The 27,306-nt window shown below is 47.1% G+C and overlaps 1 protein-coding gene across 2 annotated transcripts in view; it reads left to right on the plus strand.

Annotated features, from left to right (window-relative positions):
* Nucleotides 1–27,306, plus strand: part of IGF1R (insulin like growth factor 1 receptor) — a 298,964-nt gene that overhangs the window by 241,482 nt on the left and 30,176 nt on the right. The window contains exons 4-13 of one of the 2 annotated variants that reach the window (XM_068557027.1): nucleotides 1,927–2,075; nucleotides 4,821–4,965; nucleotides 13,600–13,814; nucleotides 15,723–15,849; nucleotides 17,349–17,587; nucleotides 20,229–20,396; nucleotides 20,581–20,788; nucleotides 24,199–24,482; nucleotides 25,788–25,924; nucleotides 26,398–26,557. In XM_068557027.1, coding sequence (XP_068413128.1) covers nucleotides 1,927–2,075; nucleotides 4,821–4,965; nucleotides 13,600–13,814; nucleotides 15,723–15,849; nucleotides 17,349–17,587; nucleotides 20,229–20,396; nucleotides 20,581–20,788; nucleotides 24,199–24,482; nucleotides 25,788–25,924; nucleotides 26,398–26,557 — 1,832 coding nt within the window. The remainder of the gene's footprint in view (nucleotides 1–1,926; nucleotides 2,076–4,820; nucleotides 4,966–13,599; nucleotides 13,815–15,722; nucleotides 15,850–17,348; nucleotides 17,588–20,228; nucleotides 20,397–20,580; nucleotides 20,789–24,198; nucleotides 24,483–25,787; nucleotides 25,925–26,397; nucleotides 26,558–27,306) is intronic. The other variant, XM_068557036.1, reaches the window with a different exon arrangement.

Below are 27,306 nucleotides of genomic sequence, written 5' to 3' on the forward strand. Positions count from 1 at the left end.
CCAGAAGTTACACTCCTGAACATTTATCACAGAGAAATGAAAACTTAGGTTCCCACAAAAACAGGTACACAGTTATTTGTAGCGGCTTCATTTGTAACAGCCAAAAACTGGAAACAGCACAGGTGCTCCACAATAGGTAAACAGCTAAGCAAACCGTGATCCGTCACACCATGGAATATCAATCAACAGTATAAAGAAACAAACCATTCAAACACACACAACATGGATGGATCTCAAGGACATTATGCTGTGTGAAAAAAGCCAATCTCACAAGGTCACCCACCATATGATTGCATTTATATGACATTCTCAAAATAACAACATGATAGAGATGGAGAAGAGATCAGTGGTTGCCATGAGTTAGAGATGTGGGGGCAGGGTGACGGTACGGGTAGCACAAGGGAGGTGTTTGTGGTGATGGGCTAGCTGGTTGTGGTGATTACACAGGTGATAAGATGCCATGGAAGTATATGCAGGCGTTGTACCTGTGTTAGTTTCTTGGTGTTGATATTGCATTATCATTAGGTAAGGTGGAACCATTGGGGGAACCAGGTGAAGGGTATGCAGAACCTTTCTGTACTATTTTTGCAACTTTCTGTGTCTGTAGTTATTTCAAAATAAAAAGTTTTTAAAAAGGGAGGTGGGGCATTATCTGGTTTGTAGGTAAATTAGAAGCAATAAAAGACCAACAAAGAGTACTGAAGAAAAGCTGCTACCTACTCTAGAAGTGAGCATGTTGAGTCTGATGTTACGAGAAGGGAGAAACCTCCGTTGCTATGGTTGGCCCAGTTCCTTTGGAAACCTTGCCTCCTGTTCTCCCAACATGAAATAAGAAAACAGTAGGGAAATTTTATTTATCTATAAGCTTTTAAACAAAACCCTTCATCTTTGCCTTAAATATGCAGTAAGGTTCGGGGTGGGGGGGGGTACTTAATGCTAAGAGCTATAACTTACACTGTTTTCATGACTGTTTTTCACTTCATGAAGTTTGAACGATCATTCAAGAACCATCATGGAAATAAAGTGGCTCTCCAATTCACTGTCCTATTACGCACACATCCCATAATGTTGTATCATTTATTTGTTTGGAAATTGACCCAACTTTCTGTGGTTCAGCAGCTGGATTAGTGTTTTGTCCACTGTTTCCTAAATAAGGGTAGGTAAGCAGGAAAGGTGCCAGTGTCACTCACTGGTCCCTGACTGTTGGTGGTTTGTGGCATGTTCAAGATTGCCACGTGAAATAGGAGCTCATTACAAAGTAATGGAAGTTCCTTGTTTTTATTGTGTATGCAACGAAAACAACATTTGGATCAATTTACAAGTTTCTGCCAAATACTGTCCAGAAATTATTTCAGTTGTGCTTTAGCAAGAAAAGAATGGATCTGTGCTATATAGCACATGCCTTTTGGAATCCCTCATTGGACTTTGCTGGACCGCTGGCTGAAGGAATTAGATTCCCATTAGTGGCAGAGACTCTGCCGTCCCTTTGCTATCCCTGTCCACTCTCCCCATGGCTCCTCCAGGGTGTGCCAGCAGGGGCCACAACATCAGAGAACACTTCTGTTCTTCTTGGGAGCCCCTGGTGCTTTCTTTCTGCAAGGCTGTTTCTCCCACATGGGACCAGCTGGCTCACCAGTCCCAGCCTATGATACACACATGCCTCAAGGGTGTATCATGTGTTTTGTCTGGAAACAGGCAGCACGCTTTTCCTTTGTAGGCAGTTTCTCCTTTCGGTTGCAATTTGAGTGGCTTATCCTGGGTAGGCTTGGGGATGAGAAACAGTGTGACCACTTGAATGCTTCCACCAGTTGCTTTTTGTAATGTGGACTGTAAAGACACCCAGAATAAAAGCATATCTTTACGATTTTTTTTAATGCAAAAGACAGACTCAACTCTCTGTGTTTTGGGTTGGCTTATTTTCAACAGCATGTACTGCATCCCTTGCGAAGGCCCTTGTCCCAAAGTGTGTGAGGAAGAAAAGAAGACAAAGACCATTGATTCTGTCACTTCTGCTCAGATGCTCCAAGGATGCACCATCTTCAAGGGCAATCTACTCATTAATATCCGACGCGGCAGTAAGTATTCCATCTCCCTGGAAGAGAGGGCCAGATCTCTTGGTCTTCTTTTGTTGATGCTTTTCCTACTCATCCATGACTCACGACTAAAATATGGGCCTAGAAAAACAACATGGTGCGTAAGCCTCACGCTCAATGCCCCTCCTTTGAGTTTCCCTCAGAGATAAAAAACAGATTGAAAGGCCGTCTGATTTTTAGCCATTGGCACAGAATTTATTTCTTCAGAGGGTCATCCCTCATCTTTCTTAAGTCGCATCTTACGCAGGATACACACATCCCAACACGTACAAACCCCAGAAGAGACCGATGGATCAAAGGTATGACTCAGCAGTCTCCAGCCGGAGCCAAGTCCGCAGAGCTTTAAGTCCAAAGAGTCTTGGTTACTTGGATATATTGAAGATACTGAGCCAGGGAAGAGTTTAATGATATCACTTTAAAATTTTATTAAGTCCAAAAGTGGCTGATCTCCAAATTTATTTCTGAGAACCAAAAGAGATAAAAGTATATGTATGTCATCATGCATTTAAAGCTTCCATCTCACCCTCTACAGGATCCCCATTATTTGCAGTAGATGGCGCTCCTGGTAATTGCATTTGTGTGAAGCATTTCCTGTTGACTTATTTGGTGATACTTTCAGGTCTGATCTGTAATTGACAAGGGCTTCTAGTAACGGTGCCTTAAATTCTTCACCACTGGAACCACTTGGTGAAGGTACTGATAATTTTGTAAGCTAGGAGAAATATAATAAGAAGGAGTTGAGGTTGAAAGGATTTTTTTTTCTAATTCCTTTTGTGAAGAAGTTTTTTTCTTTTTTTTTTATAGTTTGAGGGGCAAAAATGACTTATTTATTCTGTGCATTTACTTTTCCTTAATACCGTTTGTACGATGAGTGAGCTCTATTCTTATGGTTTAGAGATGGCAGCAACAAGTTTTCTGCTGAGTTCTTTTGAATTTTTGGATAGCCCTTGATTTTCACAACACCTTTCACTCCTCTACAACAAGAGATAACTTTGTTTCCACACAGCTAGAATTTTCTTACTTTCATGGTATTCTGAAGTTTTATTCTTTTTGCACTTACTAGATTTCTTAATTTTTAAAAGAGATTTCCTCGTTCCCTAGAACATATCCTTTAAATGGCTCACCCTTCTTTTTTTCTTATATTCCTATCCTCAAGATAAAAATTTAATCCATGAATTAAATCCATGGAGAAGTATAATTTGAGGAGGAATTGGTACATGTTTGCGCGTGACGATGCAATGTGCCTTCCGGTTTATAGCCACCACAGGAGATCGGTTACACATCTCATTGGAAAGGTCCTTCCTCAGCCTTGACTAGAAGGCATCAGTCCTGCCCCACATTTATTTATTTATTTATTTTAAAATAAATCTTTCAGATTTTGACTGTGAGGATTTATTTTAATTTTATTTTTTATTTTATTTATTTATTTATTTATTGGCTGCGTTGGGTCTTTGTTGTGGTGCGCAGGCTTCTCTCATTGCAGTGGCTTCTCGTTGCGGAGCGCGGGCTCTAGGCGCATGGACTTCAGTAGTCATGGCATGCAGCCTCAGTAGTTGTGGCTCGCGGGCTCTAGAGTGCAGGCTCAGTAGTTGTGGTGCACGGGCTTAGTTGCTCTGTGGCACGTGGGATCTTCCCGGACCAGGGCTTGGACCCGTGTCCCCTGCATTGGCAGGCGGATTCTTAACCACTGCACCACCAGGGAAGTCCCCCGCCCCACATTTAAAATTCAGGATCTTTTCCTTGAAACATCAACTGCAGGCAACCGCTAGTCTTTACAACTTGAATTTCTCCTTCATTTCTCTTGGAAAACCATCAAGCTGTACATAAATGTAGGGTGTTACCCTGGAGGACAGTACACTTATTCTTTGATGTTTATCAATTGAAAGCAAAATAGAACCTTTTATCAACTAAGCCTTCACAAATCATACACAGTAAAATTCTGTTAGTTGAACCATACCCAATTCATTATGGTATGTGTTATAATTTTGGCATAAGTTGAACTGAAGTTTATGTTTTTTATTTACTATGAGAAAAAAATAGGCTACAAAATTAAAGGAAATACACCTTTATACATCTTGTCATTTTTACACATCTATTAGCAATGATGTTCCCAACTATTTTATATCTGTGAGGATTATGAATGTGCATTACAGAAAACGTAGAAGCATAGAACTGAATTTTTAAAAATTACCTGCCGATAACCATTGTTAATGTTTTGGTGCATTTTCTTCCAGTCTTAGTAAGGTGGAAGCTTTAAATATAGATCCCTGTATCTTAGGAACTAGAAATGCGGCAAAGGCAGTTCCTAATGAGACCGAGGAAATGCTGTTTATTTAGTCATGCCCTTGTTCTTTGGAGGCAGCACTGTCTGTTGACAGAGCATATTAAAGAAGTTCCCTAGATGTGCCCGCCTTAGCTAATTGGCAGTCTGGTGTTTATGATATTACATTCTGTTAATCAGCCTGGGAGCTGCAGTACCCAGCCTTCTAGAAACTCCCCTTCCCTGGCCTTGGGGGCCCCATCCCAGGCGAGGGTGTTGAAAGCCAAGCTTAGGGAAACGCATTTTTTGACAAGGGACAAGGGTCCTGTGAAGCCCGAGCACCTCAGTGGCACCGTGAAAACAAGACCCGCACTGAATTGCTCTCCACACGTGTTTGCGAGAAACCAAGTGTGTCCGCCCCGCTCACGCTTAGTGAATGCTCAGTAACACAGTCCCCCTTACCGTAGACAACATCGCTTCGGAACTGGAGAACTTCATGGGACTCATCGAGGTCGTGACGGGCTACGTGAAGATCCGCCACTCCCATGCCTTGGTCTCCTTGTCCTTCCTGAAGAACCTTCGCCAGATCCTAGGAGAGGAGCAGCTAGAGGGGTAAGTGCTCCAAATTTCACGGGCTGACATTCTCCCACCACAGAGTAAGCAAACTGCATTTTAAAGTTCTGTGTTTCTAAGGGAAGAGCCCTTTCTCATTAAAAAGAAGAAGTGAAAATGACAGCAGTGTGGGCGCCCTGAGTGAGGACCCACCTCCTCACATGGGGTCTCGTGTAGTCACAATTCTCCGTCCTCAGGACTGGGTTGTGACCCATCCAGGGTTACGTGTCTGACTGTGGCCAGCAAAGCAGCAGATGGGGCTGCAGTGGGGGCTCTTTCTGCCAGAAGCACTGGGAGTGGGTCTAAAGTGCTTACCTCTCCATGAAATCATCATTTATGGGTCCCTTATCTGCCTCAGGGTGCTGTAGTCCACTATGTAAAAGCCATTCCATCTTTTCAGATGTATCAGAACATCAGAGATTTGGAGGCATATGAACAGTTCATTTTGTTACAAAGAAATCTTGATTCACAGAATTGTTTCTATTGATCAGCTTGTAGGATTTGTGCTACTGGTAGAATTTTTGCCTTCTGCAGAGACGTGCTTTGTGATAAGGGTTTTAAACTAGCGGAGGCCTTTCACCAGAGGAGGAGTAAAAGCGGGTGCTTCCTGCACGCACAATTTCTCTCCAGCACTTAGCCCAGGTGTTCCTTTGCGTACATGCTTCTCTTCACCGACCCCCCCTTTAAATACAGCTCTTGCCTGGCTTTAAGCTAATGCTTTGAAATAAAAGGAGACATCCATAAATGAGTTAATTCCTTCTAAAGAGAATTTGGGGAAATAATTTAGGAAAGCAAGAGGTGGGAAGGTCATGAGAAAGGTTGTCCTTGCTGATTTATGTGCCCTGACTGGATAAAGTTACCGCATAAGGGTTTCCTTACAGCCTTCCTGCTTTTTCTCAGACACACTCTTGGTCAGCCTTAAATTCTTAAAATTCCATCATCTGATATAGCTAAAGAGAGAGGGCAGCTCTTCATTCCATCCTTGAAAAGCACACTGTCCTCCCCGCTGGGAACACTGATTCTTTAGAAAAATGTCTTCCTTTTGGCGAATCCAAGGAGGCTGCCACTGTGCCCAGCCCAAGTGTCCCAGGTCACCGACATGGCAAGCCGAGGCTCTGCCAATTTGAGGTGATGGGGTTACTGTTGGTTGTATTAAATTTTAAAATGAATTTTAGCACAGTTCTTTTATTTTTTTTCCTCCAAGTAGGTTTGTGTTTCTGGAAACCCTGGTGTTGGTAAGCACTTTTGCTTTGGCGTATTGGTACCTGCAAGTTTTCCTGCTGCTTGAGGATACACATTCTTTTTTTTTTTTTTCCAGGCTGAGCAAGTGATATACATAGAGGGGAAAGCTAACAGGAGATTTCAATTAATTTTTATTAGGAATTATTACATGATGTGATTACCTTTCAGTTGTGTGTTAACTAAAAGTGTTATGCACTTGAGTGTAGCTGAAAATTAAAGTGTGATTTTTATTTGCAAGAGTATTTATGATGTATTTCTCATTATCTGAATCATGTGTAAAACCCAAAGTCCCAGTGGGGTCTTCTTACAGATGTATGTCATTGCTTAGGTGTTTGGTCCACTTCCAAGCTCAGCTAGGCTTCAGGCCCCTGCCCTGCTGATAGTACTTTAGATGTCAGGGAAGGGCAATGGTGAACCTGCTGCTGGTTAGTAGCCCTTGTAGCTCTGGGGATGCTGGGCTTCTAGCCTTGGATTCCTGCCTGCCATTGTTTGGAGGCTCTCTCTTTAGATAGAGCTTGAGAACCTTGCCTCTCTTGATGGGAGCTGTGTTCTCTCAGCTGCCTTCCTCACCCATGACCAAAAATGTATGGGCCATCCTTGCTGTGATGAATACCCTTGCTGGCTTTGTATCAGGTGTGACCAGTAGCAACAACTCAATTCTGTATTCCTCAGATTTAGGAAGAGGGTTAGGTCCGGCCCCTTTGCCTACTCCTCTCACTCCTGTAAGAAGGGAAGAGTCACACAGATACAGAGAACAAACTAGTGGTTACCAGTGGGGAGAGGGAAGGAGGGAGGGGCAATTCAGGAGTAGGGGATAAAGAGGTACAAACTATTACATATAAAATAAATAAGCTACAAGGATATGTTGTACAACACAGGGAACATAGCCGATATTTTATAACTATAAATGGAATATAACCTTTAAAAATTGTGAATCACTATGTGTACACATGAAACATATAATACTGTACGTCAACTATACTTCAATAAAAATAAATAAATTTTTAAAAAGAATGCAAAATGAGCTATAAAAAGAGACAGTCTTCTGCTCAAACCTGAAAAAAAAAAAAAGAAAAAAAAGGGAAGAGTGAGAGGGAGGAAGAGAAGAAAGGTAGATGATAAATAGATAAATGCCAGCAGTGCCGAGCAGAACTTGCAGAGTGCTACAGGGAAAGAAAAGACACATGCCATGGGCATGAAAAAAGAGTCAGGTATCTGATTAAGAAGATCAGACAGGGGACTTCCCTGGCAGTCCAGTGGTTAAGACTTTGCCTTCCAATGCAGGGGGCGCGGCTTCAATCCCTTGTCAGGGAGCCAAGATCCCACATGCCTCCTGGCCAAGAAACCAAAACATAAAACAGAAGCAATATTGTAACAGATTCAATAAAGACTTTAAAAATGGTCCACATCAAAAAAACCTTAAAAAAAAACAAAAGAAGAAGAAGATCAGACAGGCTTCTGAGAAGAGGTGGCTTTTGAGATGGGCCTTGGAGGGTTTCCAGAAACAGCAAGCAGAGGGTAAAGAAAGGCATTTCAGGACAGGGCGGCAGCAGCAAAGGCAACGAGTTGAGGCATCCTGGGACCTGTTTGGCAAATCATAACTGGAGAGGTAGGTGGTATTAGAATTACGTAAGCTGTTATGCACCCAGGTGTGGAGGTTATAATTTGGATAGGCAGTGGAACCTTTTCAGGGCTTTTGTGTTACCGGAGTGTCAGTAGAACATTTCACTTGAGTGTGCTTTTGGTGTAAGCCAAGATGACCTTTACCCCACGGGTTCCCACACTTTGCTATACGTTAGAATCATCTGGGGGCTTTTAAGACATCCTGATGCCCAAGTTGCACTCTGTCCCAATTCAGTCAAAATGTTTGGGGGTGGGATCCAAGCATATTGCTTTTCAAAAGATTCCCAGGTAATTTCAATGTGCCAGCAAAGATTGGAAACCACTGTTTTACCCCTTTATTCCTTCTTCTCAGAAGCATATCCCCAAAGCCCTTTGATTTTTTTGCCTAAATATTTTCTTGTCACACTGTTCCTTAAAGTATGATTTTTCTTGTACCTCTCATAACCAATGAAAATATAAGTAAGTGCTTCCATTTGGTTCAGTGGGAAGAAAGTTTTGTAGCCTTTTGTTTTGATGGAGAACAGACAAATTTGTAGTACAGAGATCCTTTGTATGTGTCACCCTTAGCTTTCCAAACTGGAACTGAGACCCATCTCCAAATGTCTCCTGAGTAGCCCAGACCACGGAGTCAAGTCCAGAGTATGAAATTCAAGAACGTTACCTGGAGTAGACCTCTTAGTCCTCACTCAGAGTGAGCTGATTCTGGAATTTGATGTCCAGGCTGGTGACAGACATAGGCAAAATCACATTGGAACAGACAGCAGGGCTGCTGGTCTCTGGAGAAAGGGGCCGGACAACATAGGCAGTCTTCAGTTTGTCCAGAAGAATTCGAATGGCCAAGGCTTCCTTGAGGACATTACTCTGTGTAAGGTGATGTGTTTCTGGAGTAATAACCTTAGACATTAAGAAGATCAAGGTTGTGCTGTTTTGGAAGGAAATGGATTTTGGAATACACATGTACAAGATTCCTGTGAAATGGCTAATTTTTAAGCCCTTGAATAAGAAAGAGAATATTTCTGTTCTCTGAAAAAATTCCCTTATTTGAACAACTGTATTTTGTGATACATCAGATAAATGAATTAAAATTTCAGATTTGTTGGTGCCACCAAGGATTGTTGCCCTGAAAAGAATAAGAGTAGATGGAGGTGGTGGGTTATAAGAATTGGAATTCTTGGATGCAGTTAGGCTTCTCTGCTCATGTTCCCACCACTTGACTTTGCAACACTTTGTGCTTTATTCTGCCTTCTTGCAACTCTAAGATTAGGTTGCAACATGGCTATACTTTAACACTTCTTCCAGACTTCCAAAAAATATACACTCAGACACGTGACTCAGCAGTTCCAGGCTCTACCCCAGTATCTACCCAAGAGAAATGAAAACATGTCCACACAAGACTTGTATGTGATTGCTCATAGCAGTGTTATTCATGATACCAACCCCCACCACCACCAAAATACCCCACTGGAAAGAATCCAAATGTCCATCAGCAGATAAATGGATAAATAAAATGTGGCACAATTACTGCCCAACAATAATGTAACAACATGAATGAACCTCAGAAACATTAGGCTAAGTGAAAACAAGCCAGACACAAAAGACTACACATTTTGTGATTCCATTAATATGTGCTTTGTAGAAAAGGCAAAACTATGGAGGCAGAAAGCAGATCAGTAAAGAGCTGGGGGTGGAATTGGAGATTGACCACCATCGGGAACGAAGAACTTCGGCGTGACGGAAATGTTCTGAAGCTGCATCGTGGTGATGGTTGGACACCTGTATGAATTTACTGAAGCTTCTGGAACTGTACACTTATAATGAGTGAATTTTTTTGGTAGATAAATTATACCTCAGTAAAGCTGTTTTTAAAACCCTCAAAGAGGAAACGTTTTCGGAGTATCTGTTTGGTGCCTAGTGCCACTTGAATATAAATTCCCACCCTTGCTGAACCTCCGAGGCTGGTGTAAATATTGAACTTTGGGGGAGATTGGACGTGGTATAAAGCAATCCGTTGCAGACAGGTTGGAGGCAGCATATGTGAAAAGACCAAATCCTGCACCGGTTGCAGATGGCTCAGCTGCTGGAGACAAGTCCCCATGTGCTGGGTTCTGATGCCCCCGAGGGACCGCCCGAAAGAGGCCATGGTTTTTTCTCTGAGAAATGAAAGGGACTAATGATTTTTTTTTTCTCCAATTTGTCAGCAAAGTTTGGAAAGGGGGGAATGTCCCTCTCTGCCCCCATGCGCTGGAGACCCCACCCTCAGCCCCATCTGTACCAGGTGGGGAGAAGCCAAAGAAATACCTTGCCTAGAGTTATTGCTTAGTGAGAGTGGAGATGACACTCCACCCCGATCTTTGGATTCCCACGTGCAGTGGTCCGAGCCCTGGACCCGGGGCTGCCTTCTAAGTACCACTCGAATCCCCAGCACTCTGCCTTCCTTTGCTTCCCCATCCTTCCTGCCCTTCATTCGAGCAGGCGGGGAGGTGGTGGTGTTGACAACTCAGAAGTAGGACAGCCCTGAGACTGGAGCCATAAATAAAACAGTTAGGTGTATAGTATGTGCTGGGCGTTTAGAATATTGATGCAGATAATATATAGATGTCCTCAAGGAGATAACCTCCCACATTGGTCTACATTTTGGCAGATGGGGCCCACCCAAGCATAGAAACAAACATTTTTTGCAACCTTGAAGAGAGCTGGGGCCAGGATACCAATATAAATAAAACCCAGGCACCACGGAGCCTGTGTAAGGGACAGAAGAATAAACAGATAATTTTTTAAAATATGTTTTGAATGTAAAGGCAGTCAGCTTAGAAGCAATAAGGAAATCACATTTACAGAATAATTGACTTAAACAGGCATTTCCTTTAGGAAACAATAAAATCTAAGTGTGCGTATATGTGTGTGTTGAAGATATGCAGCCAAGTTTCTGCCTTTTACCGTCTGTCTCTTAATCCTCACCTGATCATGGAAGGAATGTGTGGGCAGCCAGGCCTCCAGCTGGGGTTGGGAAAACAAGAGCAGTATTGACAGGCAGCTGGTGAATGGCTTGATTATCATTGTGATGAGGGTTTCACTTTTATTTTTCTGTCGCTTACACAAGCTCCATAATGCCGGGGTTTTATTGATATTGGTATCCTGGCTCCAGGCCTTCTCAGTGTTGTAAAAAAATGTTTATGTTTACTGTAAAAAGATAATCTTGCTTTTCAAAGTGATTAGTCACATACACAGAATTTCAGTGTGCCTGCCATTCATTTGTCAAACTCCTGATTTATAATTCATGCTCCCTCCCCTGGGGAGAAGCATGTTTTGTTCAGAAGGTATTTTCGGTGCGGTTATGTTCTCTGCTAGTGAAATTAGTTTACTAAAATAAAAGCCTCGTCCTAGGTTGAGTCAGCAATTTGACCTGGGTAATTGGCCTTTACTCCCGGCCCAGAGCTTTCTGCACCAACAAGGAGATTTGGTCCCATGTGGCCTACTTGGGAACCTGGGAGCAGCTAGACTCACGGGGTTCGTGTTGATGCCGCAGAGTGTCCTTCAGAGCTGGGAGTATTCTGAGGGCAAGAGTGGCCTGTGATAGGAGGCATCTGCCTCCACCTGTGAACCCCTCCTCCGGTTGTATAACTCTGCGGACACCCCTTCTCCCGGCAGCATCACCTGCAGCCTGGCAGTGAGGGAGCAGATGGGGGGGCACTGTGGATCCCACCTTCCACATCCCATGCCACCCTCCTCCTGCACACATGGCCTTGTGGTACGTAGCCCAAGTCTAGATTCCTTTGGACAATGTCTTACATTCCTTTTCCAGCAGATGTTGGGGAGTGAGCTCTTGCTGAAAGGAAAGGATTTGTTGACTTGCCAGTTTTTGTCACCTGGTTTGGTGGCCGTGAATGTGTCGAGGCCTCAGATGGGTTTGTGAGGAGCCTGGCTTGGTTTCTGAGGTGCTGCCTCTGGACTCATTGGCTCATTGTGCCCCTGTGTGGGCAGGATCCCCACCCCCACCCCCAGCACCTGCGCGGACGGGACCCGGTGCTCGTGGAGGGGCTGGGCTTCAGGCTGGGGGAGCAGATCCCACCTCAGCTCAGTAACTCGTCCTGGGCCCTTAAAACCGACAGGGAGCTCATATGACACTGTTTGTGCCCCTTGTTGTCCAATAAATGAGTAAACGGAGCTACAGAAAGCACTGAGTGACCTGCCTGTGGCTGTACAGCTCATAAATGGCATTGCTAGTCCTGGACCCCTGTCTCTGAATGCCTCATGAATTCCCGGGGAAATGTACAGGTGGGCTTCACAGCACTGGAACCATAGCTTTTGCTTTGCTCTCAATGAGTGAGACTCAGGCTGTGGACTGACCGGCGGTAGAGTCCTGGTAGAGGTCCTGGTCCGGGTGTAAGTGAACCTCACCGGATGCACAGGGGTGCCCAGTGGACACCACCCGGGGCAGAGGAGGTCTCTGGGCTTCTGTCTGGGCTGTCCCGGCTCTGGGAAGAAGGTTGGGATCCTTTCTTCTCTACTATTTATGTGTTGGATCCCTGAGTGGGTCCTAGAAATAGCTCAAAATGTGGCACCAGTTCTTAGACTCAGTTTTGTAGAAGGTGCTTGAGTGAGCCCCAGAAGGAAACAGGCTGGGGAATAGGAGGGGGAGAAGGGTCTGAGGTCTGTGGGGAGCAGACCTGTCAGCACAGAGGACTCAGATGGCATCTGTGACCCTGCCTGCCTGGTTTACCAACGGACCCAGAACAGAAAGGACCTGCAAGGCTCTTTCTCCAGACCCCAAGCTGGAGCTGTCTGCTCTCTTGCCTCCCCGGGTATGGGTTTGCCTCTGGGTGGCCAGTGCTAGTGGTTGCTGGTGCTGGCTGTCCCCACTCCTCTCCTTCAGAAGCAGCTGGGTCTGCTGATTCTGTGTCCACCCACTGGGAGCAGGACCGATGTCTGACTTGGTCGGCTTTGGACCCCCAGCCCCTCGGTGGTGCCCAGCGTCTGTTAGACCAGTGCTTCTCCAAGTGTGGTCCCAGCATCACCTGGGCGCTGGTTAAAAATGCAGATTCTCAGCCTACCCAGACCTGCTAATGAGAAACTCCTGGGGTGGGGCCCAGCCCTCTGAAAATAAGCTTTGTGCACCCTAAACTTGTTGGACACTGAGTTGCTGTTGCCTGGATGGGTGGCCTGGGGGACTGCCCATTGGGGGCCATTTATCCTCCTCCACCTTCCCTGGGGACTTCGGCTGAGGCTTTTCAGGGTGGGGTGAATCTGGAGGAGGGAGCTGACCCAGGGTTGGTCCACCCCCGAGTCTGTCTCCCTGTCCCATTCGCTCTCCTACCCCGTCATATGCTGCTGACAGCACGGATGGGATGGGATTTACCCCCAAGGATAATGGCAGACTTTCTACAGCAAATTTGTAAGCTGTTCCAGTTGAGTAGCAGAGCATATCTGTTCTCCCATGGACTGATTTCAAGCTCATTGTACATACTCTGCTTCAGAGAAATAACCAGAGGCATTTCTAGGGAATGATTTGAGTAGCATTCTCCAGTGTGAGAAGCATTATTGTTGGTAACAGGGGTCATCAAATTAATTAGTGTTTTATCTATTTTGATATTGTCCTTGAATCATATTGTTGCTATTGTTAACAGTGACTATTCTTTCTTAGATACCGTTAATAACTACATCTCTTACCAGCAAAGGCAGTGCTTTCCGGAGCCTTGTGGCGAAGAGGCACAGCATGGGGTGTCTGGTGGCAAAGGGCAAGGGTGCTGATGCTGATTTCTGTGCTTCTAGGAATTACTCCTTCTACGTCCTCGACAACCAGAACTTGCAGCAGCTGTGGGACTGGGACCACCGCAACCTGACCATCAAAGCTGGGAAAATGTACTTTGCTTTCAATCCCAAATTGTGTGTCTCTGAGATTTACCGCATGGAGGAAGTGACAGGGACTAAAGGACGCCAGAGCAAAGGGGACATAAACACCAGGAACAACGGAGAGAGAGCCTCCTGTGAGTGGACCCTCCTCCTAGCTACACAGCAGCTTCCGTTCGTGGCCCCCTCCTTGTTTCACATGAGGCCTCCTTAACGAGCACTTTGCTCACACGTGGATATCTTCAAAGGCAGTAGTGGGGCAGATTCATATTTGTAAATTTTCCATAGCATCTATTTGTGTGTGCTAAACATTTATAAATGTGTTCTCATTCAGATTTTAAAGAGGTGCTTACAGAATACACAGAGTCAAGTGTCTTTTATGCTCAGGCACACCATTGGATTATTTTCTAGGGGAGAGCTGGTCCTGTCCAGCCCTGGGAGGGAGCAAGCCCGGCCCTCCATCTCTGGAGTGGAGGGGAGGCCAGGGGCCCCCGTCCCTGACCTGGCCTCCTCCTGGTTCCTACCACAACATGAAAAGTGGAGGGAGCCTGCCTCCCTGGATTGATACTGCTTTTTAAATTTAGAACAATGTAATTATAATCTTACACTGGTTATGAGACTTCTGCTTTAAGGTTTTGCCTCTGAGCGGTGAGTTTCTCACCTAACCCTGTATGTAAAACTGCTTTTAAAAATGGTGTGGTTCTGTGTGGCTGGATCAAGTTATAAAAATAGTCTCTCCACCATCGGCTTTTGATAAGGGACAGGTATTAGAAAAAAATAATCTACGTGATCCAGGGTGATTTGCACGTGCGCTCACAGGCGCAAGAGAATCTGCGAAACCGTCAGCATTGGACTTCGTTTTGCTGGCTCTGGATTTACCTGGTAGACACTCGAGTTGCTCAGGAAGAGTTTTTAGAGTCGAGAAACCAGACGCAGAGCTGAAGGGCCTTCTCCCTCACATGCCCCGCCCCAGCCCTCACCACATTCGCCGTTCAGACCATAGCGGAAGCGGATGCAGCGGAGTGCTGTCAAAGTGTTTTTCTCCTTAGAGTCGACCAGTCTGACCTGTCAGATCATGAATACAGTAGCCATTTATTTTCCTTTGAAAATGAAATCATGTTTCCTCTCTAAATACCACTTTAGCAGGAGCTGCAACGTTTTCCCCATCTCAATCTATCACGTTTTGCCCCAGAGACTTCTCAGTTTTTAACTGCCTTTAGCCTCTGCTTCACCTGCTGAGGGTGCAGTGGGAGTCGGGCAGACACGGGGGGAAGGACAATTCGTAGGAGAACTTGGTGTCTCCACGAGGGGGCAGTCGTCAGTTCTTCCCGGGTTCTCATCGCAGTTTGAATCAGGTCCGGGAGCACGAGGGGGCTCGGGGCAGCATCCCCGTCATGCCTCACCAGCAGAGACTTCCTTCCCACAGAGCGCAGGAGGCTGTTCCAGGTGAAATGGGTCTGATCAGCGCTCAATCCATTCCCCGCTGCGCGTCAGCACTAGCTGGAGCCGCCAAGGCGTTCTTGTGTCCTTGCACAGGAAGGTGTCGATACCGCGTGCGGACTAAGAAAAGTTCCCCTCTGTGGCACAGCTGCTCTGTTACCTGTCTTTGGTGATTTGACGCAAGCGGGCAGATATCCACAACTGTAAGACAGGTGTCGTCTTGTCTAAGAAGAGTCCACCCAGCATCAAGGTCCACTCTCACCTTCCCCAGCCCCTTGGGTGGCCCACATCCTAGGGAAGAGCAGAGAGACAAGGCCACCTTGCTCCATCCCGTGGTCCTTCTCTTCCAGGTTAGGAATCACTCACAGGTTCACGTCCAGGGCCACCAAGTGTACTAAACAAAGGACCGAGCCCCTTGGAGGCCACGTAGCACAATGTTTGGGTCCTTAGTAGAAACAAGAAAGCCACTGAGAAGTCCAAAAAGGGGCTTTGCAAGTACAGACAGCTTTGGGGGAGAGGGCCATAGTGCAGGGCAGGTGACCTCTCAGACACGTGGAGGGAAAGGACATAGATGGGTGTCACTCATGGATGTGCCTCTGCCCCAGGTGAAAGTGACGTCCTGCACTTCACCTCCACCACCACGTGGAAGAACCGCATCATCATCACCTGGCACCGGTACCGGCCCCCTGACTACAGGGACCTCATCAGCTTCACCGTCTACTACAAGGAAGCGTGAGTGTCTGTGCTTGGTGACGTGTTGGCAGGGCTTCATCCTCACCACCCTCCTGTCTGTCATGAGGCATCCATCACCGCCAGTGGCAGCTACAAACAAAAAAGTGTTAGCTTGAGGCCTTTCATTCTTCAGTGGGTGATTAGTGGTGCTTGAATAAAATAAGTCCAAAGGGGAAAACTTGTTTTGTGGAGAATTAGGTCAGTCCAAACATTCATGAATGGGGATGGAGGGCCTGGTTGCAATATCATTGCAGCCTTGGTCCCCCCTAATCCATAGTCTGGGAACACCCCTCAGGATGCTCGGCTCCCCTTGAGGTGACCCCCAGGTGGGTCCATCATCTATCCTGGTCACTCTATCTGTGGCCCCTCCCAAGGTGTGGCCTTCTGCTCTAGGTCATAAGCCCTCCAAACAAGGGACGGAGAATGGAGAAAGACTGACCTCCATGTCTCAAACCTTTCAGAATTTCTCCCAGAATCTACTGGGGGCTTTTCTTATGCCTTCAGAGGACATTTGCCTTCCGGGGCAGCCAGGACATCCCTCCAGATGGCAGCTCTTCTTGGTCTCCCCCTTCCTTCCTTTGCCTCCCGTATCCGGGTGGTTCCCCCAGGCCTCTTAGTCACCCTCCTCACCCAGGTCCCACCTTGATGCCATAGGTCCCTTTCCCAGGTGCTTGGCTTCCCAGGAGCTGGAACCAGAGCCACCAGTGGCAGCATCTGGTACCCTTTCCCCCTGCTGGAGCCGGGGCCCTGGGAGTGCCATTGCCATGAGAAAAGCAGGATGCGGGATTACCAGGCATTCATTGTCCCTGCACATGGGAGTCACTCATCTTCCATCACAACGACAGGGAGGGGTGTGTGAATGTCTGTTTCGGAAGCCAGTGGCTGTCTGGCCCTTTCATCTGAGAGGCGTGGAATCCCTGCCCAACTCCGCATCTGTGCAGAATCATCATCTTCTTTAACAGTCTACCAGTGCTCTGACAGTGACGTTAGTGTCTGAGATAATCTGGAAACGAAATATTTGAATGTTATCAGATACTTAAGCAATCAGAATTGTTTGTGAGCATATTAGATTTTAGAAGCTGTATTTGAGAAGCTGTTTTTCTGTAGCAAAGACATTTTTCTCCAGAAGTTATTCTTTATCAATAATGATGTTTGCATTAAACGACTACGCTTGTTTCTTCTTAATGGTGAAAAAATGGGGACGAGAGGGAAAGAGCATTTGCGTATATTCTTAAGGAGCAGCATTTCCAATCCCAGTAATTATGGAACTTCTTCTTCCTGAGGCAGAGGGTTCGATTCTATAGTGTGTACAGAACTGTGTGAGACCTGGAGTCCGGTGGCTTAATTTTATTCTTCTATGAAGATCTAATTGATGACTCGTTTTATCTAGAATTCCCATTATAGAAAGTATGATGTGGGAGGCCCTTGCGGGGAGGTTTCTGAGAGCTTTGATGTCAGCGGCCTAAAACATTCTCTGAGCTTCATCGATTGTGTTTCAGACCCTTTAAAAACGTCACAGAGTATGACGGGCAGGATGCCTGCGGCTCCAACAGCTGGAACATGGTAGATGTGGACCTCCCACCCAACAAGGACGTGGAGCCCGGCATTTTACTGCATGGACTGAAGCCCTGGACACAGTATGCCGTTTACGTCAAGGCTGTGACCCTCACCATGGTGGAGAATGACCACATCCGTGGAGCCAAGAGCGAGATCTTGTACATTCGCACCAATGCTTCAGGTATTCACGCACCATCCCCGTCGTCCCACGCCTCGTCAGCTCAGGGTCCTCACTCATGACAAGATGTAGTGAGAGGGCTGACACTGAGCTATGCCTGTTGTCTCTCCCTGTCCTGGGCCAGTCTGTCTTTTATTTGTCTGTCTTGTCAATGTATACTACTGTATCATATTTCTTTCTCACTCCCAATACCCTAGCCTCTTCCAGGCCATCTTCTGGACTTGGTACCATCTTCCATTATCATTCTGACTGTCCTGGACCAGTGAGCCCAGGTCCTCCAGGGTGCTGGGTTGGTTTCATTGGGAGGCCCAGACTGGATACAGTCCTCTAAGGCTGCCCTTCTTGTTTATTTGGATAGTTGGACCTCTGGGAACTGAAACCCTGGTTGTTGTTCCAATTACCTCAGGTGGCTCCCTGGTTTCTCACCTTCATCCTGTAGTGGCTAGGGTTCCAAGAAAGCAGACAAAAGTTAAAAAACATGAGATGAACCATGTTGTGGACATTCCAAGTTTTCACTGCTGAAAATGTGCCTCCTTCTCCCCTGATCTCCGCTTTCCAAACCAACTCATTTCTCAACTCCAGAATCTGGAACTAAGGAGAGCAAACATTTGTGTATATTTTCCAAGTATATAAAAACCAGGTTGGAAGTAGGGAAATGCACATCATTTTAAAAGGCACTGATAAACATTCTTTGATGATAGCCATTGTTACAATACGTAGGCTGTTTTAAAATACGCATAAACTGGCACGAAATGAATCTAAATGGCAAAGAGGGTGAGGAAAAAATGTTGGTGGGGAAATCCTTTTGCTCGTGTTCTCCTGCCCCCTCCTCCCTTCCCCTCCCCTCCCCTCCCCTGTTCCATCTCTATGATCCTCTAAGTGGCTACGATCATGTCACTGATGGCACAATGTTTATATCAATAAATGTGACACAGGCTTCTGATTCTAGGCCTGGGATGTTGTAGCAGAGGCTCAAAGGCAACAGAACAAGTTGTTCAGCCTAAAAATTTGCAAGTAATTCATTGTAGCTAATTTGGGGAAAATAAAAGTCTTTCTTTGTTAAGACCAATTCTTAAGAAACTTGTTTCCTTTTCCCAAAGATGGAAAACAAAGCACTGTACAAATTGAGTCAGTTTGCTCTATTTTGGCGTCTGTCCTCACAAGTGGTAGGGACAGAGAATGACTTGGTCCATGGCCTAGGCTTTTTTGTGACACCTGTTATTGAAACATCTAGGGGTGAGCTGTGTGTTTCTGAAATACTTATTCTAGGAAGCACTAAAGTGGCCTAGCATTCAGTAAAATGTTTTCCCAGAAAAAGTTAGTATTAGGGCTTTCCTGGTGGCGCAGTGGTTGAGAATCTGCCTGCCAATGCAGGGGACATGGGTTCGAGCCCTGGTCTGGGAGGATCCCACATGCCGCGGAGCAACTAGGCCCGTGAGCCACAACTACTGAGCCTGCGCGTCTGGAGCCTGTGCTCCGCAACAAGAGAGGCCACAACAGTGAAAGGCCCGCGCACCGTGATGAAGAGTGGCCCCCACTTGCCGCAACTAGAGAAAGCCCTCACACGGAAACGAAGACCCAACACAGCCAAAAATAAATATAAATAAAAATAAGTAAATTTATTAAAAAAAAAAAAAAGTTAGTATTAGTCATAACTTTTTCCTAAAGTGTCCTTCCTTACAAGTGTTCAGACCCTTGTATATAAAATTTTGTACCTTAAGCTTTCCAATTTTAAAAGCAGCTTACCTGACCATTATGCTTAAGTGACATACAACGAAGGTGTCTTTTGCACTTTGGAAAATCCACCAAAATTGATGCTTTTTTCTGAACCCAAAGAGAATAAGATTTCAGTGGTCCCTGGATGCATTTGCCCTTTATACACAGTTCAGCTCCAAGTTTGGGTTTAGGGGCAATAGTAAGTAGATATTGACCAGATTCTTATGCTTTGCCTGTAAATCAATGTTCTTTTGCTGGTAACAGAGTCCGTTACTTGAAATCGGGGCTTTATGTGTGTTCGAGGTGTTTTTAGACTGCTTCTCATAGTTATGACTCCATAGTTCCATTGAATCATGATTATACAATCAGTAGATTTACTGGCCCTTTGCACCACTTTTTCCTCCAAGCCCCCCGCCCCAACTCTCTCTCTCTCTCTCTCTCTCTCTCTCCCCCCCTCCCCACTCTCTCTCCGCAGCACCCTTTTTACTTCCCCCTTTCATTTTGGCTTTTTGCCATTTTTATCAGAGATTCAAAATCTCAGATGAAATGCAAGTCAGTCAGTTTTACCATTTGCTGAAACTGCTGGCGTTAAATGTTTTGGAGGATGGCAGCTGTAGTAAATGAGGAAAGTCCAGTGTTTGCATTAACTGTGGGTTTTAAGTCATCCATTCCAACCCTAGCTGTGCCTCCACCACCCTTTTCCATCTGCAGCTCAGTAATGTTTGTTATCACAGAGAACTGATATTATAAAGGGAAAGTAATACAATTTCAAAGCAAGGTTCGGTTTTCATTTTGTGTGTTCAGTGTTCACCGCCATTTTCCTGTGGGGATCAGACTTTTGGCTTCTTGTGGGTTTGCGCTGGGTATCTGACAGCCAGGATCTTGGGTTCGTTCCATTTTCTGAAATGTCCTTTGTCCCCCTTTCCAGTTCCTTCCATCCCCCTGGATGTACTCTCAGCATCAAACTCCTCTTCTCAGCTGATCGTGAAGTGGAACCCTCCTTCCCTGCCCAACGGCAACCTGAGCTACTACATCGTGAGGTGGCAGCGCCAGCCCCAGGACAGCTACCTTTACCGGCACAATTACTGCTCCAAAGGTGAGGGTGGGAGGGGCAGGGGACACCTGTGGCTGTGACTCCCAAACCCCGAGGCCACACACATCGGGGTCAGCGTCAGCCGTCTGTCGGGAAGCAGCTGTGGTCGTGAGCCCAGGTGCTGATGGCTCTTCCTTTCCTCACCAGCCTGTGTAACTTGGCTCTCGTTGTGCTACTCTTTTCCAAGCAGACAAAATCCCCATCAGGAAGTACGCCGATGGCACCATCGACGTTGAGGAGGTGACGGAGAATCCCAAGACCGAAGTGTGTGGTGGGGAGAAAGGGCCGTGCTGCGCTTGCCCCAAAACCGAAGCCGAGAAGCAGGCCGAGAAGGAGGAGGCCGAGTACCGCAAGGTCTTCGAGAATTTCCTGCACAACGCCATCTTCGTGCCCAGGTACCGTGTCCTCTGAGAGGGTCCTTGGGCAGGTCCTGGTGCTTTCTCTCCACCCTGTGGTGTGTAGGTCGACAGCCTCAAAGCAAGACCCAGTGGCCGTTGAGGAGGGACAACAGTGTAGGCGGCCGGCTTGGCGGGTGGGATTACTACCCAAGCTACTCAGCCCTCGTGGAAGGGGCCGGAGCTCACGGCCTGGGCTGTGGGGGGCTGTTGGTGTGACAGGTGACAGATGCAGCTGCCCTGTGACCGCCCAGCCCCTGCGGGAGGCACGTGGGCGCAGAAAGCGGCAATCACCTGGCCAAGCACACACCAGCAAGCGGAGGAGCCCTCCGCTTGGGCCCTCGGTTGCCCTTCCCACACCTCCCTGCAGCCTCCCAGCCTGGCCAAGGAGGAGCGAAGGGAAAGGGAGAGACTCAGAGTCAGTTTTGAAAGGGGCCCAACTTCAAAGCATAACCGAGAGCCACTGGCACGCTTGACAAGCAGTTTGTGAAGCCGTGCAAAAGACAGCCTTTCCAAGCCAAGCAGCCCGACCCCAGGGCATCTGTCTGCTCTGCTGCTCCAGCCTCTGCTTCTGCCTAGTGGGGACAAAAGCGGAGGAAAATAAATGTTTAGAGCAGAATTATTCAAATAGCCAAAAGCTGAGAACAACCCATGTGTCCACCAGCAGATGAATGGATGAACCAATGTGGTCTTGCCCTGCAATGGAATATAATTCAACCCTGTAAAGGAATGAGCGATTCTGAAGCATGGGCTACCACATGCATGAACCTTGAAAACATTATGCTGAGTGAAAGCAGCCAGACGCAGAAGGAGATATTGTATGATTCCATGTGTATGAAATATCTTGAACAGACAAATTCATGGCAACAGAAAGTAGATTAGAGGTTACCAGGGGCTGTGGGGAGGGGAAATGGGGTGTTATTCCTTAATGCGTGTGGAACTTCTGTTTGGGGTAATGAAAGATTTTGGAAATAGTGGTGATGGTTACACAGAATTATGAATGTAATTAATGACACTGAAATGTGCACCTAAAAGTGGTTAAAATGACAAAATTTTGTTAGTTGTTTTTTTTTTAACTTTAAAAGTTTGTTTTACCACAACAAAAAAAAAAAAAAAAAAAGAAAGAAAGAAAGAACAGAAAAGTGGAGGGACATTCAGCAGGGCAGACTTGTGATGTCTTGGGACGGAGATGGAAACAGAGTGGTGACTGATGGCTTCTTTTTCTTCCTGAAAAATTGTAGTGCAGAGTTTAGAAACAACCTCATGCCTGCAATCTGGGCAAAGGAGCAAGATTCAGGCCAGCATTGTACCTACGAGCCCGTTTCCTGACCCCCATGGCGCCCCAGCTGCCAGCCCACTGCCAGTACTTGCTCCTGGGGATCACTCTTCTTCCAGCTCCCGACCCAGAGGGGCACCAGCAGTCCCGAGCTTCTGTTTATCCTGAAGTTGCTTTGCCCTTAAAAGCTCTCTCAGGTTGTAGCAGCAAATGGTTTTGAAAGAGACTTTTATTTTCTGTCACGTGACCTTCCTGATATTTGTATACTAGTCAAAGATAGACATCTTACTTTGAAAAATCATTAAAACAGGAAATCAAGACCTTTTGGAAGTGGAGGCACTATTTCCTTTTCAGAATGAAGCTATCGGTCACTTAGCAGCTTTCTGCCCCCTCCTCTCCTGCCGTTAAAACCATGGAACCTCCCGACCTGCCCCGCCGGTGACATCTCCTGTTCACGGGTGATTGATATGGCTGCAGTTCATGTGTTAGTCTAGATATCCTGTATATCATGCGTGGTCTCGAGAATCAGAAAGTTTGAGGATGGAAAAGAGCTCAAAGATGTTTTAAAACTAGAACCTAGGTTCAGTGACTTCTCCACCAGCCTGATTCACTAACTATGGATTTGGGGCTTGGCCCTTCCTCCCCACACACTGGGGCTCTTTCCCTTCATTGCATTGCTTCTCAACACAGTCCATCCCCTCCCGGGCCAGCAGGGGCTTGGCCGGTGTTACTTCCTTTGGACACAGAAAAGGATGGATTTAGACCATCCCAGACAGGCCAGCAGGAGCCATCTGTTTATTCTCCAGCAGAGGCTGCCGGCTACATTGCCGTCTTTTCCCAAAGACCTGTCCGAGGTTCAGGCTGTGAGTCCAGGCTTCGGAAAGGTTTCACTGAAGAGCCCCTAGCTTTCTGTTGATAGTTACAAGGCAGTGCCTGTTTTCCTCATCAGTCCAAGAACACAGGATCAGGTGATAGGAAGGCAGAGCTGTGGGTGGCACAGATTTCACGAATGCCTTGTGTTTGCATTGTTGAGTTCAAAATAAGTTTCCTCTACACCACATTCCCCTGATGAACGCATGCGTCCACCCTGCGGTCTTGATGGCCTCTCTCCGAAGTCTAGTCGCTCTTGCTGTCCTTTCTTTTCACAGGACAGACATAATACCCTAGTTTGCCCATGGTGAGGGGCCACAGTTGATATGAACCTCACGTTTGGGGTGTTTCATGCCTCCTACTGAGGCGTACATCTGATGTCCACACGATTTCCGACAGAATTCGGGTAAAAGGAGTGTCTGGGTAACAGAACGGCTGAATAAATCATAAAGGAAGCTTTTCTGGTTTACAACTAAATTCTCCAAAGACGATTTTTATTTCTTTCAATTCATTCTAAGAACAGTTTATTTAGAGCTTAAAACCAGGCAAGTCAGGTTGAGTATGACGCTCTTTGCTGTCCGTGGCCATGTGTCTCGAAGTAGGATGGCAGCCTGAGGTCATGAGTTCCTTTCTGGGGTCAGTATCTGGTGCCGAGTGCCTTTCACTGATCTCTGCCTTTATAGTTTAAGGCACAAAGTTTGGTTTAAGTGACTGAAATATCAACAGATGTTGAAGAGTAAACAAGGTTTTCTGACAGGAGTAAGTTGTCCCATCGGTGGATGTGGGAAAAGCTGGCCACGATATTAGCTGCTGGTCACACGGTGTGGAAGTGCGGCTGTTTACAGAGAATCGGGACGTGCCATTCTGCTGGCCCCCTGCCTTCCCGACAGCATCCCGGGTGGCCTCCCTTCCCCAGTCCCTGTCCACTGTAACAGCTCTGAGGAAACAGCCCGGGTGCCCCTGAGCCTCCCCACTGTGGGGACTGAGGTGTTAGTTTGCCTCTAGGTACCATCGAGTAACCACTCGGGGAGCCAGGGGGCAGGTTGCACGTTGAGGCTGGGGTTTGCAGTGTAGAGAAAGCAAAATAAATAATGAGGAAGGAAATCCCTGTATTATTTGTTGGTTCTTATGCAAGGGGGCTGAGTAGCTCCTTTTATTCCAAGGTGAAGATTTTTCTTTTCTTTCTCTAACTCGAGTCACAGAAAAGACAAAAGAGGTGGAAGCCCTCACTCACAAGCCACATTTCTCTCTCTCTTCCTTGCAGACCTGAACGGAAGCGGAGGGAGGTCATGCAGGTCGCCAACACCACCATGTCCAGCCGGAGCAGGAACACCACGGTGGTGGACACCTACAACATCACAGACCCGGAAGAGCTCGAGACCGAGTACCCTTTCTTCGAGAGCAGAGTGGATAACAAGGAGAGAACTGTCATCTCCAACCTCCGGCCTTTTACTCTGTACCGAATCGATATCCACAGCTGTAACCACGAAGCTGAGAAGCTCGGCTGCAGCGCCTCCAACTTTGTCTTTGCAAGAACCATGCCTGCAGGTACGGTGTCATCCAGCTCACCCCACACCCGACTCACAGCCTAGCGGAGACTATGATTTGTAGACACAGAGGCCAACACCCAGGACGATGACCCTTAGTCTCAGTCCTGCTTATTAAAGAACGGGTGGTCATTTGCAGGCAGCTTGGTGGCCCAGCAGCCCAGGGAATGGAGTTCACGCATGGTGACCCCACTCCCACCCCAGTCTCTCCATACAGAGTACTCGAGAGCAGGGAGCTCGATGCAGGGTCCACTCTTTTCCTTCTCCTTTGTTTGCACTGTGCATTCCCATGGCCCTTTTTTGCCAGGTCCCTCCTGAGTTCTCAAGTTTCAGTGAAATCCCCATTTAGCTGCCTTGATTCAGACTGAGTGTTGCTCCTCAAGGTCCGCTCCCAAGCAGCCTTGGGTCCTGCTTGTTTGGTCTTCACCTTCCCCTTGTAAGTTAGAAGCTGCCTGTGGCTTAGACAGCCATACATCCATCTTTCAGGATGGGTGAACTGCCCGGTTCACTTCCCTGCAGAGCTGGCAGGTAGCACAGAGCACAGTGTCTGCAGTCTGGGAGCGGGGCCTCCTGGGCGCAGTTCTGGCACCGACGTGCTGCTGCCAGCCTACCCAGCCTTAGCCTCCTCACCCTCCCAGGAGAGACAGAGCCCAGCTGATTTCTCAGTGTTTCCCAGCTGGAACTTGCAGTGACATTGCTCACCACTTGGCTTACTGCTTTAAGAAGCAAAAGCAAGAGAGCAGGCACCCCAGCCTCACCCGGCAGCTTCAGGAATCGCTGATGAAGGCAGCGAGCTTGCGCTCAGCACCAGCTTCCTGGCGGCTTCCTCCCAGGCGGGCTCGGGGACCATCCTTTACACCTGCGCAGAAATTGCATCTGCCGCGTGCAGACGCAGAGCGTGAAGGATCTGGGTCCCGGCTTGGAGGCTGGATGCCGCTGCTTCTGCTCACTCAGCACCTTTTCGATGATGCTTGTGTTTGATGGCATCGCATAGAAGCCGAGTACCAGACCTAAGTGACTCAATTTGCCAAGATTTTCCTCCTGCACTTGAGAGTAGGCTTTTTTGTTGGGAGACTGAGGGGAAGGGAGGGTGTGGTGGCATCTTGAGACTTACAGGTCATGAGGTTGCTCCAATTCCAAAACCCCTGCTGTGTGTGCGAGGCCAGGTCAGGAGGAGTTGCTGCAGCCGCTGTCCGCAGTCCTGCACGAGGGATTGGGGAGGCTGTTCTTAGGCTAGTCCAGTGTTTTTCTCTCCCTCCCTGAGGACTCGAATCTAACTTTATCGCCTATTTCAATTGTTGCGCAGAAGGAGCAGATGACATTCCTGGGCCAGTGACCTGGGAGCCAAGGCCTGAGAACTCCATCTTTTTAAAATGGCCAGAACCTGAGAATCCCAATGGATTGATTTTAATGTATGAAATAAAATACGGATCACAAGTCGAGGTAAGACTGGGGCACTGGCTGTGTGTGGGTGCGTTTCTGTTGCAGGTGTAGCATGTGTTACAACTTCAACACAGGGCACCTCCTGGTTAGCTCAAGACTTTGAACAATAAAATAAGGAGTAAGTCGTGAGGATTTAGGTCTTTTTACCAACTCCATGCTCTTTGGGGAATTCTCACAGTGTGCGAGGAGCTGGCTTATCCTCACCCTCGAGAAACTGTTTCTTTGCAGAAAACGATCTTTCAGCCTAGAGATTGGTCTTAACAACTTAATCTTTCTGGAACTCTTTTTGGTTAAAGAAATAAGGTTTGGTTAAAGGTCAGGTGTGCTTAGAGTTACTGGAGGACTGCCATAATGTAAGCCTGGGTGTTTTCCCTTTTATTGCAAATTGGGGTCAGTGTTAGGTGGGAGGCGAGAGGCGAGAGGCGAGGCGGCGTGTTTGTGGGAAATTGACACATATGTTTTATTTCCTCCAGGATCAGCGGGAATGTGTGTCCAGACAGGAGTACAGGAAGTATGGAGGGGCCAAGCTAAACCGGCTGAACCCGGGGAACTACACGGCCCGGATCCAGGCCACCTCTCTCTCTGGGAACGGGTCGTGGACTGATCCTGTGTTCTTCTATGTCCAGGCCAAAAGTAAGGCTTGTGGAGGGAGTCGCTGCGAAAACAGAAAGCAGGTGGCGCTGGGACTGGGGAAACCTGGGTCGTCATCCTGGCTCTCTGGTTTTCTGATTTCTGTCGGCCACCTTTCAGAAGAGTCACACTTTTGCCAGCACTTCATCTAGGAGCTCAGGCTGGGGAGCTGCCACACTTGGAGTCCCTACCTCATCTGATGGGCAGGGAGATGGTCTGAGCCCCTCTTTTGAGGGAGACAGCAAGGGGCCCGTGCTCTCAACTTGGTTTATGTCCAAAGCATTTTACAAAGCATTGAATTGACCATTCTGCCTCCTGCCTCGTCAGGGATGCTGACTGGGGCTCCGACCCAGGGCTTAGAATCCTAAGGGGTGACAGAAACCTGGGGGCCTTCTGCTCCAGCCTGCTCCAGAGCAGGAGTCGCCGTGACAGCATCCCAGGCTGAGGCATCACCCCTGTCACTGCTCAGCGGTAAAATAACAGATGCACTTTTAAAGCAGCAACACACTTTGAAAACGCGCAGTTCTCCCTGCTTGGCACAGAGACTGGGCCATGTGGTGAGTTTATGCTCAAACCATCGACAAGACAGAATTCTTAGAAGGCCATTCTAGGCGAGGATTTTAGATTTTAAAAGTGAGTTTTGTAAAATGTATGAGCACAAGGGCACTATACTTGCTTGGCCAAGAAAATTCAGTATTTTCGTTTGGTGACATAAATATCCCTTATTATTTACATGTTGAGTTTCTGTTATT

The sequence above is a fragment of the Eschrichtius robustus genome, chromosome 1, assembly GCF_028021215.1.
Source record: "Eschrichtius robustus isolate mEscRob2 chromosome 1, mEscRob2.pri, whole genome shotgun sequence".
NCBI lineage: Eukaryota > Metazoa > Chordata > Mammalia > Artiodactyla > Eschrichtiidae > Eschrichtius > Eschrichtius robustus.